Here is a 14,004-nt window from a genome sequence, read left to right as displayed (position 1 = left end):
TAACATGCTGGGGGTTTAACTGGGAAGGGGCTGTATTTTAAGTGCAGTGGTATTCTTGACTGGCAGGATTCTACATTGTGTACGCATATACTTTGTCAGCACTAAATTTTATTTATATCCTCTAAGAGGAACATTTCAGCAGATCTGCTAAGAGATGCATTTTGAGCTTCCATTGAAGTACTGACAGTCTTGAAAATACCTCTTTGGCTCCCATTCGGCAGATGGCTTTTGTGGTGTCTTGGACTTGAATAATGATACGCTATTGGAATTTCATTATGTTTGTCAATAAAGTTTACCGAGCTGCGGTATGTCAGAATAATGTGAAAGTTGTTTTTTGAGCAATGGAGCATGAAATATTCTGATATGCCAGTGTAACTGAGGCAGAAACCACTCGCTGTTCAAATGATCTGCCACATTCCAAGTGAAATACAGATATTTACTGATTGGGTGTTTTTTTATTTATTTCTTGTAGAACTGCTGAAAAAGTGTTCCGGCTGGAAGATCCCAATAGCCTTGAGGAAGACATGGGGGTGATTGTGGCAGATGTCAGTCTGTCCATCAGGATAAGAGATGCAAAAAATAATGTAGGTGTCTACACATGGTCAATGCATTTGTTTTTTTGCCAATGTAGATGGTTTCTTCAGTTTTTTTATAAATTTGTGTTTTTTTTTTTGTTTTTTTTTAAAAGCTGAGGCCTGTCTTGTGGACAGTCACTTCAGCTGTATCTAATGATCAGATAAAAGGTGAAATTAGCTAAATTATGATTTGTGGATGATTTTCTCTTTGACGTTTTATATCATCGGGAACTCTCGATTTGCAACTGCTCTGAAGCTTCCGACCTTTAACCCTTTGAGGACCAAGGGACGTATTTGTCCCATGTTTTTAATTGCGTGTATCATTTGATTAAGAACGTAACTCTTTTTTTTTTTTTTTGGTTTTAGTCAAAATATTAGTTCTTATCAACAAACAACAAATGGATCTAGCTTTTTGCCAATTATTTCATGAAATGGCTTAGTTACAGAAACTGAAGTGTATGAACTTTAAAAACAAAAAAATGTATTCTTTTGGCTTTCCAAAATCTTACGGTCCTCAAAGGGTTAAGGGACAGTTCATTCAAAAGATAACGGATGGCCCTGACTTTTTGGGCTCACTTAAGCTGGCCATAGATGGATCGAATTCGATGGAGTGATTTCAGTCAATCTATGGGCAAGCTATGGTTGTACCCAAGTCACCTATCGGAAGTAATCATTGTGTCTTGCAGGCTGGTAAGGTTTCCTACTGGCAGACCACAATAGCACTGCGGGAGGTATTCTATCATCAACACTGACTGTGTTTATGGGGGAATCGAGTGGCTTTCTTTCCTTTCACCTGCGGTGGAAGGACAGAAAATCAAATCATCTATGGCTTGCCTTAGCTGCATTTTACTCTGCATTACCGCAGCACATGGAAACACGTTAACCAAGGTGCAGTACTATTAATTTTGAAAGCCATACCAACACATTGCAGCATATGGTAATGCACTACTGTGTTTTGTAGTGGTGGGAAAAATTGTGTAGGTGGAACTTTTTCTGTGTAACATAACCGTGCAACATGAGGCAAGTGAATGGGCCACATAGATGTAAAGGGGCATTATATTTATTGGATATTCTAGCATTGAGATCTCCTTGCCATTATTCTTGCCTCCGTTTCAGTCGTACTAGGATTTTCAGGTGTCACTGCCCACCTTTACTTGTTCCAGCACCTTCTATTATGTTCTCATTATTGTAAAATAAAATAAATGACCACAGAAGCTGTACAGACCAAGGTACTTGAGCGCAGATATCTCATAAGTTCCTTGTTGGAAGCACAAGGCGCCCCTAGTAATGTGTTCATTGGGGGTGGCATTTCAAGGGTGCCAGAAAAATAAAATGGGTTTGGGTTTCACTGGCACTTGATCACATCACTTATTGCTTTTCTTGCACTCACCTCTTGGGAAGACCTTGTGGCTAGTCTGGAGAAATTCTTATACCGTCCGGAAGGCCTGCCTTGTGTACTGCACTTTTCACATATTTATCATGATGGAGGATACAGGTTTTTAAGGGAGAGGATCTGTGACCTTTGGGTCTTTTTTTTTTTTCTTCTCATTGGGGGTCCTCTCTTCAGAATAATCCTCACCAAATACTTGGAGGACTGGCTCCAGTAAGCTCCTAAGTCGCGGGGACCACCTGGCACTGACCTAAGTGGACCAGAGTACCTTTCCCCTGTTGAGAACCTTGCACCTCGGGGGCAAAGGGGTCGAGGTTCTTCCTCTTTCGAGGTTGGTCCATTGCTGTACCTTTGTGCACTTTTTTGTGCTCTGTGACTTCATGATTCACTTGTTCTGTTCACAGTGATTTAACAAGCACTGCACCATGTAACTCCAGTTAAAAAAAAAAACCCCAAAAAACAAAACTCACTTTATTAGGTACACCTGTCCAATTGCTTGGTAACACAATTTTCTAATCAGCCAATCAAATGGCAGTAACTCAATGCATTTAGGCATCTAGACGTGGTGAAGATGACTTACTGAAGTTCAAACCGAGTATCAGAAAGGGGATTTAAGTGACTTTGAATGTGACATGGTTTTTGCTGCCAGATAGGATAGTCTGAGTTTACAGGTTTTAGGTTTACAGAGCTTTGTCTGAAAAAGAGAAAATATCCAGTGAGCTGCAGTTGTGTGGACAAAAATGCCTTGTTGGTGTCAGAAGAGAATGGGCAGACTGGTTTAAGATGATAGAAAGGCAACAGTAACTTATGTTAATATGGACCAAAAACTCTGAGGAATCTTTCGAACACCTTGTTGAATTTATGCCACGAAAAATTAAGGCAGTTCTGAAGGTGAAAGGGGGTCCAACCCCCTTTTTTTAGTTTTAGTTTAACGGTTTGTACTGACTTTTGGTAGTTGGATCTTCATGGTGCATGGAGGTTTTTTAAAATAACTTTTCATGTCCCCTTTTCTTCTCTTGCAGCAGAGATGGTCATCACGAAGAAGACTGGGTGCTTCCAAGGTAAATTGCACATATTGCTGGTGTATACCTGAAGCTTGTCTTGTTAAGCAAACTTTTTTTAAATAAAACTAAATATTTTTGTAGAATCTTTCATTGATAAATTACTATTAACGTTTTGTACCAGTGGAAGCTCTTTCTAGTTCAGGGTTGTGCATCAACTATAAAGTGATGACACTTCTCATGTTGTTTAAAATTGAAGTTAAAACAAACAGGGAGAAAATGGAAGGAGGTAGCCCACTTTCTGGCAGAAACTATTTCTCTTGGCAGAGTTGTGGTTGGTTCTTAAGATTGGAAATTGATTATTTGATCAAAATTGGGACATTTGGTGGTGTGGGGACAAATACACATTTATTTCTTTACGGGTGGGGTTCTTGTGTACCTAAATGCCAGAAATGCACAATATTTTTGAAAGTATAGCCTCATTTTTTTGGCTGTGACAAGTTCAAGTGGGATTCCAGCTTACAATACCAGTGCATAGCAATGCTCAGATAGGATATCTACCCCTACCCTTGAGGTTTGTCAGCATGGATATCCCCCCTACCCTAGAAGTTTATCATCCAGGATAGGTGCCCCTACCATAGAGGTGTGTTAGTAGGGATATCAACCCGTACTCTAGAGCTTTCTCAGTGGGGCTATCCACTTCTACCCTGAAGGTGTGTGTTAGGATTATCCACACCATCACTAGAAGTGTCTCAGAAGGGATATCCACCCCTGTGACACTAAAGCTTTTTTTTTTCCTAATAACAAACATGTCTATACTTACCTGCTCTATGCAGTGATTTTGCACAGAGCAGCCTTGTTCCTCTTCTTTTTGGGTCCCCTCCGGAACTTCTGGCTCCTCCCCCTCAAACAGTGCCCCCCAGGGAAAGCTGCTTGCCCTGGGGGCACCGCTATGTGTCCCTCCCCGAGCCGCTGCTCTTTGCGTCCATAAAACACATAGAGCCGTGGCTAGGCCCCACCCCCACTCTCTCCTCATTGGCTCACTGGCTGTGACTGACAGCTGTCTCAGCCAATGAGGAGGAAGAGTCCCCAGGCAGCAGAGGCTGTTGAGAATGTCACTAGATCAGAGGGGGCTCAGGTAAGGATGGGGGGGGGGGGGCTGGGGGTCCGCTACACACAGGTTTTTTACTATCTTGAATAGAATACATGAAGGTAAAAATTCTTGAGCCTTTAGAACCACTTTAAAGCAGAACATAACTCTGAGCAGCACGTACCAAAAATGGAATTTAATTAGTTTTTTATGTTCAAAACAAACTCACCATCCATCCATGTCTCCATGCTTTATTTTGTTCGGAAATCACTTTGAAAAACACCCTCCTGGCATTTCTAGCCATGTCCATCATTCATAAAGCATTTACAGTCTGGAATCCATCTGTCCTTAGCTCAGGCATGCAGACAGGTGCTCATAGTTAGCTGAGAAAGCCCCTCTCCTTTAGATGAAATAAAAAATAAATTGCCAGTGAAAACTCTTGAGGGGTATGACATCATTTTAGCCTAGACCAGAAACCAGGAAGCAACTGAAGAAATGTAAAAATGTAGAAATGTAAAAAAAGATACGTAAATATAATATATCTTCATATCTGTTTAATAAAGCTAGCAGCATAAGTATTACACATAGTTAATGTTGATTGAAAGAGTTTAATTCCACATTAAAACATGTCTCGGAAGGAAACTCCACCCCTACCCTAGAGGTTTGTCAGCAGGGATCTTCACTCTTACTTTAGAGGTTCTCTGCAGGGATATCCTAATCTAGAGGTGTCTGGTAAGGTAAAAAAATCATATCAATTTTAAATTGCTTTAATTTCTCGTAAAATGATGATAGCATGTTATCCTCAATTGATCTGCAGTCCACAAACTGTCTATATACTGTATAAAATGGTCAAAACTATGGTAAAAAAAGTCCTAATAGTCCAAATTTTTTTGATAAATCATAGGGCTGCTAAACTAGAAATGTGCATACAAGGATACTTTAGGACAGGGGCAGACTGACAACTCATGGGGCCCCCAGGCAATAGGGGATCATGGGGCCCCTGTGTCCTTGCCCACACTCAAACCACACCCAAAAAAGCCTATGAAAGTTACCAGGGACATCTCATGGGGCCCCCTACTGGCCCTGGGCTCTCTGGCAGTGCCCGAGTTCCCCAATGCGCAGTCTGCCCCTGCTTTAGGTGTAAGAGAAGTGAATTGCAGACATAAATGTATGTAAATTTACCCAGCGACTTAACGATCTTATATGTAGTTCTCTTTGCAATTTACCCTTTTTTTTCAGAGTTAGCTGTTGCTTCGGGTGAAGGTGATTCTAAAAGCTTATTTTTTTAAAAGAAAAAATAACAAACATGTCTATACTTACCTGCTGCGTGCAGTGGTTTTGTACAGAGCAGCCCCGATCCTTCTTTTCTTAGGTTCCCCGCCACTCCTGGCCCCTCCCTCCTGTCGGGTGCCCCCACAGCAAGCAGCTTGATATGGGTGCACAAGCTGCTCTGTGTGTCCATTCACACACGGAGCCACGGCTCGGCCCCACCCCCTCTCTTCTCATTAGCTCACTGGCTGTGATTGACAGCACTGGGAGTTAATGGCTCTCGCTTCTGTCTCAGCCAATGAGGAGAAGGGGTCCCGGGATGGCCGAGACTCCAGTGCACATCGCTGGATTGAGAGGGGGCTTAGGTGAGTATTAGAGGGGGCATGCTGCAAAGGGAAGGTTTTTTTTACCTTCATACATAGAAGTGAATGGTCGAGCAGTCTTCTGGGACCTGTGAAGTGTCCAAGAAAGCTGCTGGGAAGGAGGGGAGCGAACTTCCAGCTCAGATTGCGAAGGCAATCTGACCCAGAAGTGGGAGTGGATACCTGTCAAAACCAGGTACCTGCTTCCCCCAACAAAATGCCAAATGTGGCAGTGGAGGTGAATACAAACAAGCAGAAATCCCCCTTTTGGGTGAAATTCCACTTTAAAGTGGTTCTGAGCCACTGAAAAAACAAAGTATATCCCTCCATAATGTGTACTTCCCTATATCCAAAGCACCTTGCGTGATTTCCTCTCATATCTGCATGAGCCCCTTCTGAATGACTCCTGACAACCCCAGGAGACAACCCCTGACCCCCAGCACACAGCTGGTGATTGACAGCCTCAGCTGTGTGTGTTTCTCTGAGACTGTGTAGAGGTGTGTGTGTGTCCATTCCCTCCCTCCACTAAGGTCTCAGATTACACTTGGCTCCCTGCTCTGTGCTGTGCAGTGTGTGATATCAGATGCCCACCTTCGGCCTACTGGAGATCAGAAAGTGCTGTCTAAATTCTGTGCTTCGAATGGCTGTAGAGGAGAGAGAGTTGACGCTACATAGGTACAACTTATGTAGGAGGATTTGTGCATCACCCGAGGTTAGTCACTTCACTGGCTATATGTAAGGATTTACAACCACTTTAAGTGATGAACATTATAAAATATAACAAGTTAAGTAAGCAATTTGCATAAAAAATGTTCAGAAGATATAATGCTGTGGCAGAGGCTCAGATTAACCCTAAATATACAGCAAGTGACATAAATAAAATCTGAAATGTTATGGAAGAGTTAAGGCGTATCAGAAATGTTTCAGTGTATCAGTGATAATGGTATTCAGTAGCAGCTCACTAGAGAAGTGTGACCCTTCGAGTAATAGTCTGTCTGGGTTTAGGAAATCAGACAGTGTTTGTGCAATCTGCTCTCTGGAGTCCAAATTAGCTAACAGTCTGCCTTTCCATATCGTTGCTTGTCTTTTTTTTTTTTTTTTTTTTTGACTACAGAAAGTTGTTAATAACCTAGATAAAAGTGCATCGTGCTGGCAGGTCAATCCGTTCCCAAGGCTCTGGCTAACATCTCAGCATCCCGCTAATAACATGCAAGCAATTCTGGAGTTTGATGACTTATTAACTAATGAATAAAGGTTGTTTTGCTGCTTCTAGGTATAAAAGTAGGCATGAAATGTTGAGTCTGGAAATATTCACCATATGGCACTTGGGTCAGTACCAAAAACCGCACAGAAACAGGGGCAGCGCTAGTACTGAAAACAGTCACTTTATAACTTTTTTTTCCCCTTCTCATCTGACCACCACTAGACACTTGTGGGTAAGTCAAAAGCAGAACAGAGGTGAATGGGTGTCAGATATGCTGAGGGAAGGTTTTTGCAGCTTGGGTAACCATTCTTCAACATCTTTTTCTTCAAAGTTCTCCATTGTACAGACTTATGAGAGTGTTACGTGGAGACCATTTAGAACAATGATACCACTAATGTAAGCTTGCGTAAAAGTAGAACTAATGGCAAACATTTTTTTCATTTTGGTAAGAGTAACGGAAGGTTATAACCTCTGTTAGTTTTTTTTAGCCTGCTGTATCCCATTGGGGAGATTTTCCTTCACTTCTTTTCCCATAGCCGAAACTGGAAGTGAGAGGAAATCCTTCCAAAGTGAGGGAAATCCATGGTTGTCTCTAAAGCTAGGGTCCCCATGGATAACTGGGTACAACTAGTCCTGTGCGCGGGGTCTAGGCAGCTGGGTGAATCGGAAGTGGGCAGGGAGGTTGATCGGCATGGGGGGGGGGGGCAATTCCTGGAACTGATCCTCTGTATGGCTTTCTGTGCAGCAGTTGAAAGCTGGCTTCTTCTCCTCTCCCTCCGACTGGCTTTCAGCTGCTGCTCAGAGAGCCATATAGGGGATTGGTTCAAGTAATTCCCCCCCCCTCACCCATCATCCTCTCTATGCACCATAAGTTATCCCCCTCCTGCCCAGGCCCCCCTGTGTGCCCCCATAGTGCTGCCGGATTCCCTCCTTTTCTTCCCACTGGCAGCTGCAAGCCCACAATAATATCCTTCAGCATGGAAAGTGGAGGAAGGGTTTCATAAATATGTCACATTTACCAGCCCCTTACATTCCTGAATAAACACAATGAGTGATCGGCACCAATTACTCACTGTGTTCATTTATAACTGAAGCATAGTAAACTGTTTATTTTTGGGTGAAGGGCCCTGTCAGGTTGTCTATATGGGGCCCCGTGATTTCTAACTGAAGCCCTGTCCTCATTGTAATATTTCCCCTTCATTACTGTTCTGGGGACAACCCAAAATTTGGAATCTGTTTTTCCTTTCACTTTTGGTAAAAACAGTACAAGGACTGTGCTAAAAGTACTGCAAAAGTGGGCATAACTTTTTTATTAACTTACAGAGGTTGTTCAAATTTCTCATATTGGTAGAGTAACTCTTCCACTATAGTAACTTGTCTTATTCTTTTTCATTGCAGGTAAATGATGGATTCTGAGAGGAAGCAAAGTGCTGTCATTGAGTTCATGATGGAAGGGTGCAAGCTGTCCAATATCTACAGAAGGCTACAGAATGTTTACAGAGATGATACCATTAACAAGAGTCACCAATGGCAAGACATTGCTCTTGTCAATGGTGTCATGTCCGTAAACATTCTGTAGCGTTCTGTGGATGTTGGACAGCCTGCACCCTACCTTCATCAAGAACTCAATGACAGCACATTGCTTCTGCTTGGAATCCATGATTTACCTGTGTAGCCCCCTCCTAGTCTAAAGTAGGCTGTTAGGTAAATTTAGTTGTCTCCACTGTAATCCGAGGAGCAGGGATCTCACAGGCTGCTGCTCTGATTACTTCCCCCTGTTTTCTAGAGGATTCTAGAATCATAGTGGGAGGAACAACAGGCTATGCAGCCTGAATATATATGGCACTCCTGCCAATCCCTTGGGAGGTGTGCCAAGTAGGTGGTGAAAGAGACCATAAATAGTCTGAGGCTTGAGCAGCAAGGTGCAGAGCTCCTGGGTCCAGTCCTACTGAAGGAGACCCCTGTGCATGGGGCTGAGCCCACCGGTGGAGATTTCTAGAAGAAGCCAGCAGGAGAAAACCGATGTCCCATCTGGGCTCGGTGGGCAATTCACAAGCTTGAGTCCAGGGATCAAGTTGGGTCTATAGAAATTCATGGAAGAGAGCCAGGAGGAAGTTGGTGGGAAAGAGTCCAGTTGTCCTATGGTGGTGTGAATTCACATCTCCCTAACTAGGAAGAGTCAGGTAGATATCGGCAGGAGGCAACCACTGATCCTGTGGCTATGTATGTAAATGACCCCAGTGCTGAAGAGTTTGTGACTGTGTGCAGTTTAAATATTCTAGAAGAAATACAGGTCACCGTCAGCATACAGATCCTCTGGGACTCTCCCTTTTGAACAGTGCAGCCAGAAAGTTTAGGAGTCCTCAACTTATTCAGTTCTACAGTTTATTGGGGTATCCTATGCTCTCTCCCCCTATCTAAGCTCAACGATCCCAATAAAACCCTAAAAAGAAACTGCCTTTGGAGGCAGTAGAAGAGTGAAGAAAATGCTGTGTTCCTGGCTGTGTGTGCTCTAAGTGGGGAAATAGGACTGCATTCACCAGCAGCTCCTTCAGGGCTGTGCTACATGTGCTGCAATGAAGAAGAAGAGGAGTTACTATAGAGGCAATGTTACTTTACCAACATGTGAAATGTAAATCGCCTATGTAATGTAAGTAAAAAACAGTTATGTCCGCTTCTGCATTATTTTCGCTACAGCCCAGTAAATATATCAAACAGTGAAGGGTGAATCTTTCTAACGGGGGCAAAAACAACAATAATACCCGACCTGTGTGTTAATCTATTTTGACTCTATCCAAAACTAAAAGAAAAAGTTTTGTTTTTTATTCTTCAACTTTTTTTTCTGCACATTTGCAGACATAGAGTTGTGCTCAAAAGTTTGCACACCCCTTGAGAATTGGTAATATACAGTATGTACCATTTTTAAAGAAAACATGATGAGCGGGAAAAACACATTTCTTTTATTTCTTATGGGATTCATAATTAACTGTAGGTCATCACAGCATGGTACAATCATAAAACAAAACATGGCTACAAGTAAACAAATGAAATGCCCCCTGTTCAAAAGTCTGGTTCCCTTTAGTTCTTAATACTGTGTGTTGCCCCCTTTAGCATCAATGACAGTGTGCAGTCTTTTGTAATCGTTGTCTAGGAGGCCTGAATTCTTGCAAGTGGTATAGCTACCCATTCATCTCCAGGTCATGCAAAGTCTTTGGTTGTCTTGCATGAACTGAATGTTTGAGATCTCCCTGGAGTGGCTCGATGATATTAGGGTCAGGAGACTGATGGCCACTCCAGAACCATCTAATATTTCTGCTGTAACCACTGGAAGGTCAACGTGGCCTTGTGCTTAGGGTCATTTTCGTGCTGGAAAGTCCAAGAGCACAGCTTTCATGTAGAAGAATGAAAATTGTCTGCCAGTATTTTCTGATAACATGCTGCATTCATCTTGCCATCAATTTTCACAAGATTCCTTGTGCCTTTAGAGCAAACCCCCCTTCCCCCAAAACATCAGTGAGCCACCACCATGCTTCACAGCGGGGATGATATTCTTGTCACTATAGGCCTTGTTGACCCTCTCCAAACTTAGCCCATATGGTTGTGGCCATAAAGCTCTATTTTTGTCTCATTACTCCAGATTACAGTGTGCCAGATGCTGTGAGGTGTGTCAAGGTGTTGTCAGGCATATTGTAACTGGCCTTTTTGTTGCATTGACGCAGTAAAGGCTTCTTTCTGGCAACTCGACCATGCAGCTCATTTTTGTTCAAGTATCATCGTATTATGCTCCTTGAAACTACCACACCGTCTTTTTCCAGAGCAGCCTATATTTCTCCTGAGGTTACCTGTGGGTTTTTCTTTGTTTCCCAAACAATTCTTCTGGGAATTGTGGCTGCAATCTTTCTTGGTTTGCCTGACCTTGGCTTGGTATCAAGAGATTCACAAATTTTCCAGTTCGTAATAAGTGATTAAATAGTACTGAATGGCATATTTAAGGATTTGGATAGCTTTTAATATCCTTTTCCATCTTTATAAAGTTCCATTACCTTGTTACGCAGGACTTTTGACAGTTCTTTTCTGCTCCCTATGGCTCAGTATCTAGCCTGCTCAGTGCATCCACGTGAAAGCTAACAAACGCAATGACTATTTATACACTGACACTATTTTCAATTTAAAAAGCCACAGATGCAGAAAATTAACCTTTAATTGCCATTTTAATCTGTGTGTGTCACCTTGTGTGTCTGTACCAAGGCCAAACATTCCAGGGGAGGGAAACATTTGATCAGGGCCATTTTGGTGATTTCTGTTATTACGATTTCAAAAGCAGCCAAACAACTATTTGATAATAAATGGCTTCATATGGTCACAATCCTTAACCACTTCCCTTCTAGCTCATGTATATAAACAGCCGGAGGGGAGCAGTGCAGGAGCAGGTGGCCGTTTATAAACGTCCTTCCGCTTCCCTGCCTTTGCGCACTCCCTGGGAGCGCGGAACACCTATCGCTGTACGGGACCTCTGTGTGAGGTCCCGATCATGTGATCACATGAATAGTAGTAAGCAACATGTCACTTCTGACATAATTGCTTACTACTAGTGAAATCTGTGAATGATCAGAGGTCACATGGTACAGGGCTATTCACAACAGCCTTGTACCTTGTGACAAGCTGTGACCAATCACAGCTCACACAGTTTTTCTCAATGGCTGAAAGAATGCAGCCAGAAAGAAGGAGAAATAATTGCTTTTACAGCCTTTATGGGTGCAAAAGCAATCCGCGTGTATTAAAAAAAAAAAAAAAAATCTTTATCACCCCCTACAAGTAGTACAGTGTCACCATGGTAACACTGTACTGCTAGGGTGACAGTGTGTTAAAAAAAATATATATTTAAATTTTTTTCAAAATTTTTTTTTGACTATATATATATAGTAAAAAAAGTTTTGAAAAATTATAATTTGTGGTTATAAACTAAAGTGGGTTTTTGTTTTTACTAAAAAGATAGCTGAATACATTTCATCCAAGATTTATGAAGAAAGATTATTTATTTGCAAAATTTTATAGGAAAAACACTTTTTTTTCAAAAGGTTTGGACTTTTTAATTTATATAGCAAAAAAAACCCAAAATCCTAGTGGTGAATAAATACCACCAAAATAAAGTTTAATCTGTCTCAAAAAAATGCTAAAAAATTCATATGGGTACAGTGTTGCATGACCGCACAATTGTCCTTCAAAGTGTGATAGCGCTGAAAGCTGAAAATTGGCCTGGACTGGAAGTGGGTGAAAGTGTCCGGACTGGAAGTGGTTAAATAGAAGACAGTTTTGATCAGTTATATTTTCAGTATCAATGCCAAAACTTTATAATTTCTGCTAGGGTGTGCAAACTTTTAAGCACAACTGTAATGACTGCATATCATCATCTGCACATGTAGCACTTCCGCCTGGCAGTACTAGGGTCAGGGGTGTATTTACCACAAGGCATTTGCCTAGGGCAGCATTTTTCAGGGGGTCAGTGGCAGCTTTCACGGGGACAGCATCATTTTTCAAGGGGGCAGCACCACCTCCCCAAAAGAAGGGATGGAAGAAGGGACACACACAGCATAGGGACCAGGTGGTATCTGAAAGAGGCTGCGTGCTGCTTTATGGGGTATGCAGAGCCTGACTCTTGTTCCTGAGGATGTCCTGAGCCATGGGGGGGGGGGGGGTGTTGCCAGTGTATGGGGGGGGCAGTGGTAGTGGAAGGCTATCTCGGGTGGGGTGGGAGGGCTGGGGTTGTTGCTGGTCAATGTCAGGCTCTCTTCATGGGGGAGGGGGTGTTGGTTGGTGTCAGGGACTCTCCATGGGGCAGGGGGAGAGCTGAATTTTATGTTGCCTAGGGCAGCACAAAAACTAAATACACCACTGACTAGGGTCGTGGGTTCGAATCCCAGCCACGGCACCACCTGCCTGAAGTTTGCATGTTCTACCTGTGCCTGTGTGGGTTTCCTCCGGGTACTCAGGTTTCCTCCCACACTCCAAAGACATGCTGGTAGGTTAATTGGATCCTGTCTAAATTGGCCCTAATATGTGTATGTATGAATGTGAGTTAGGGACCTTAGATTGTACACCCCTTGAGGGTTAGGGACTGATGTGAATGTAATATGTATATGTAAAGTAGCAGATATAAGAAGCGCCACAGAAAATGCTATATAAATCAAATAATAAGCAGCACCTGTAACCAAAATAGGTAAAATGGTGTACAAATAAAAAGTGCGCTAATTATTCACAAAACATGCAAGGATAAATAATAAAAATAAATGAATTCATAAATATAAACACAAGTCCAGCCACCATAACAGTGATAGTCCAATATCATCTTAATGTCAATCTTGAAAACAAACACCCGTGTGCAAATCTGACACCAGATGAAATGAATACACTCACCAGAGCTATATGCTGATTATATTATAAACCAGCATGATAGCATTTTGCTCTGGGAGCGATGATCTGCAGGATATCCCAGTAGAGGAACAGCAACCAATAGTGATCCAATCAGCACATATGGAACAGCTAAGCAGCAAATGATCTTCCAATAACATGGGCAAAGCTCGAGGAATAAGAAGAGACATGATGGTGCAGTACGTTTAAAACCAGTAAAATTTTATTAATAAAGTATTGCACTCACAAAGGAGGTGTCTAGCCGACACCAGCAATGACCACCTCTAAAATGCCACATCCGCAAGGGAAAAACCAAGGGACGAACCTCCTGCACTGCGATCAACACAGCCGACAGCTGGGAGGAACGTTCCAATGTCACGTCCACTAGGCCAGGCCCAACGTGTTTCATCACTTGACGTCTTAACTCCGCCCCTTGAAGACATCCAGTGACGAAACTCGTTGGACCTGGCCTAGTGGACGTGACGTTGGAACGTTCCTCCCAGCTGTCGGCTGTGTTGATCGCAGTGCAGGAGGTTCGTCCCTTGGTTTTTCCCTTGCGGATGTGGCATTTTAGAGGTGGTCATTGCTGGTGTCGGCTAGACACCTTCTTTGTGAGTGCAATACTTTATTAATAAAATTTTACTGGTTTTAAACGTACTGCACCATCATGTCTCTTCTTATTCCTCGAGCTTTGCCCATGTTATT

General features: G+C 42.6%; 1 protein-coding gene across 1 annotated transcript in view; it reads left to right on the top strand.

The window, feature by feature from the left end:
• MCTP2 (multiple C2 and transmembrane domain containing 2) overlaps positions 1–14,004 on the top strand; it is a 381,280-nt gene that overhangs the window by 203,304 nt on the left and 163,972 nt on the right. The window contains exons 7-8 of the mRNA XM_089653100.1: positions 473–584; positions 2,988–3,026. Of these exons, the coding sequence (XP_089509226.1) occupies positions 473–584; positions 2,988–3,026 (151 nt within the window). The remainder of the gene's footprint in view (positions 1–472; positions 585–2,987; positions 3,027–14,004) is intronic.

The sequence above is a fragment of the Staurois parvus genome, unplaced genomic scaffold, assembly GCF_062004578.1.
Source record: "Staurois parvus isolate SC_StPar_1 unplaced genomic scaffold, SC_StPar_1.0 ptg000698l, whole genome shotgun sequence".
In the NCBI taxonomy this organism is placed as follows: Eukaryota; Metazoa; Chordata; class Amphibia; order Anura; family Ranidae; genus Staurois; species Staurois parvus.
The sequence above is the reverse complement of the archived record's forward strand: the minus strand, read 5'-3'. Positions and strand labels throughout refer to the sequence as shown.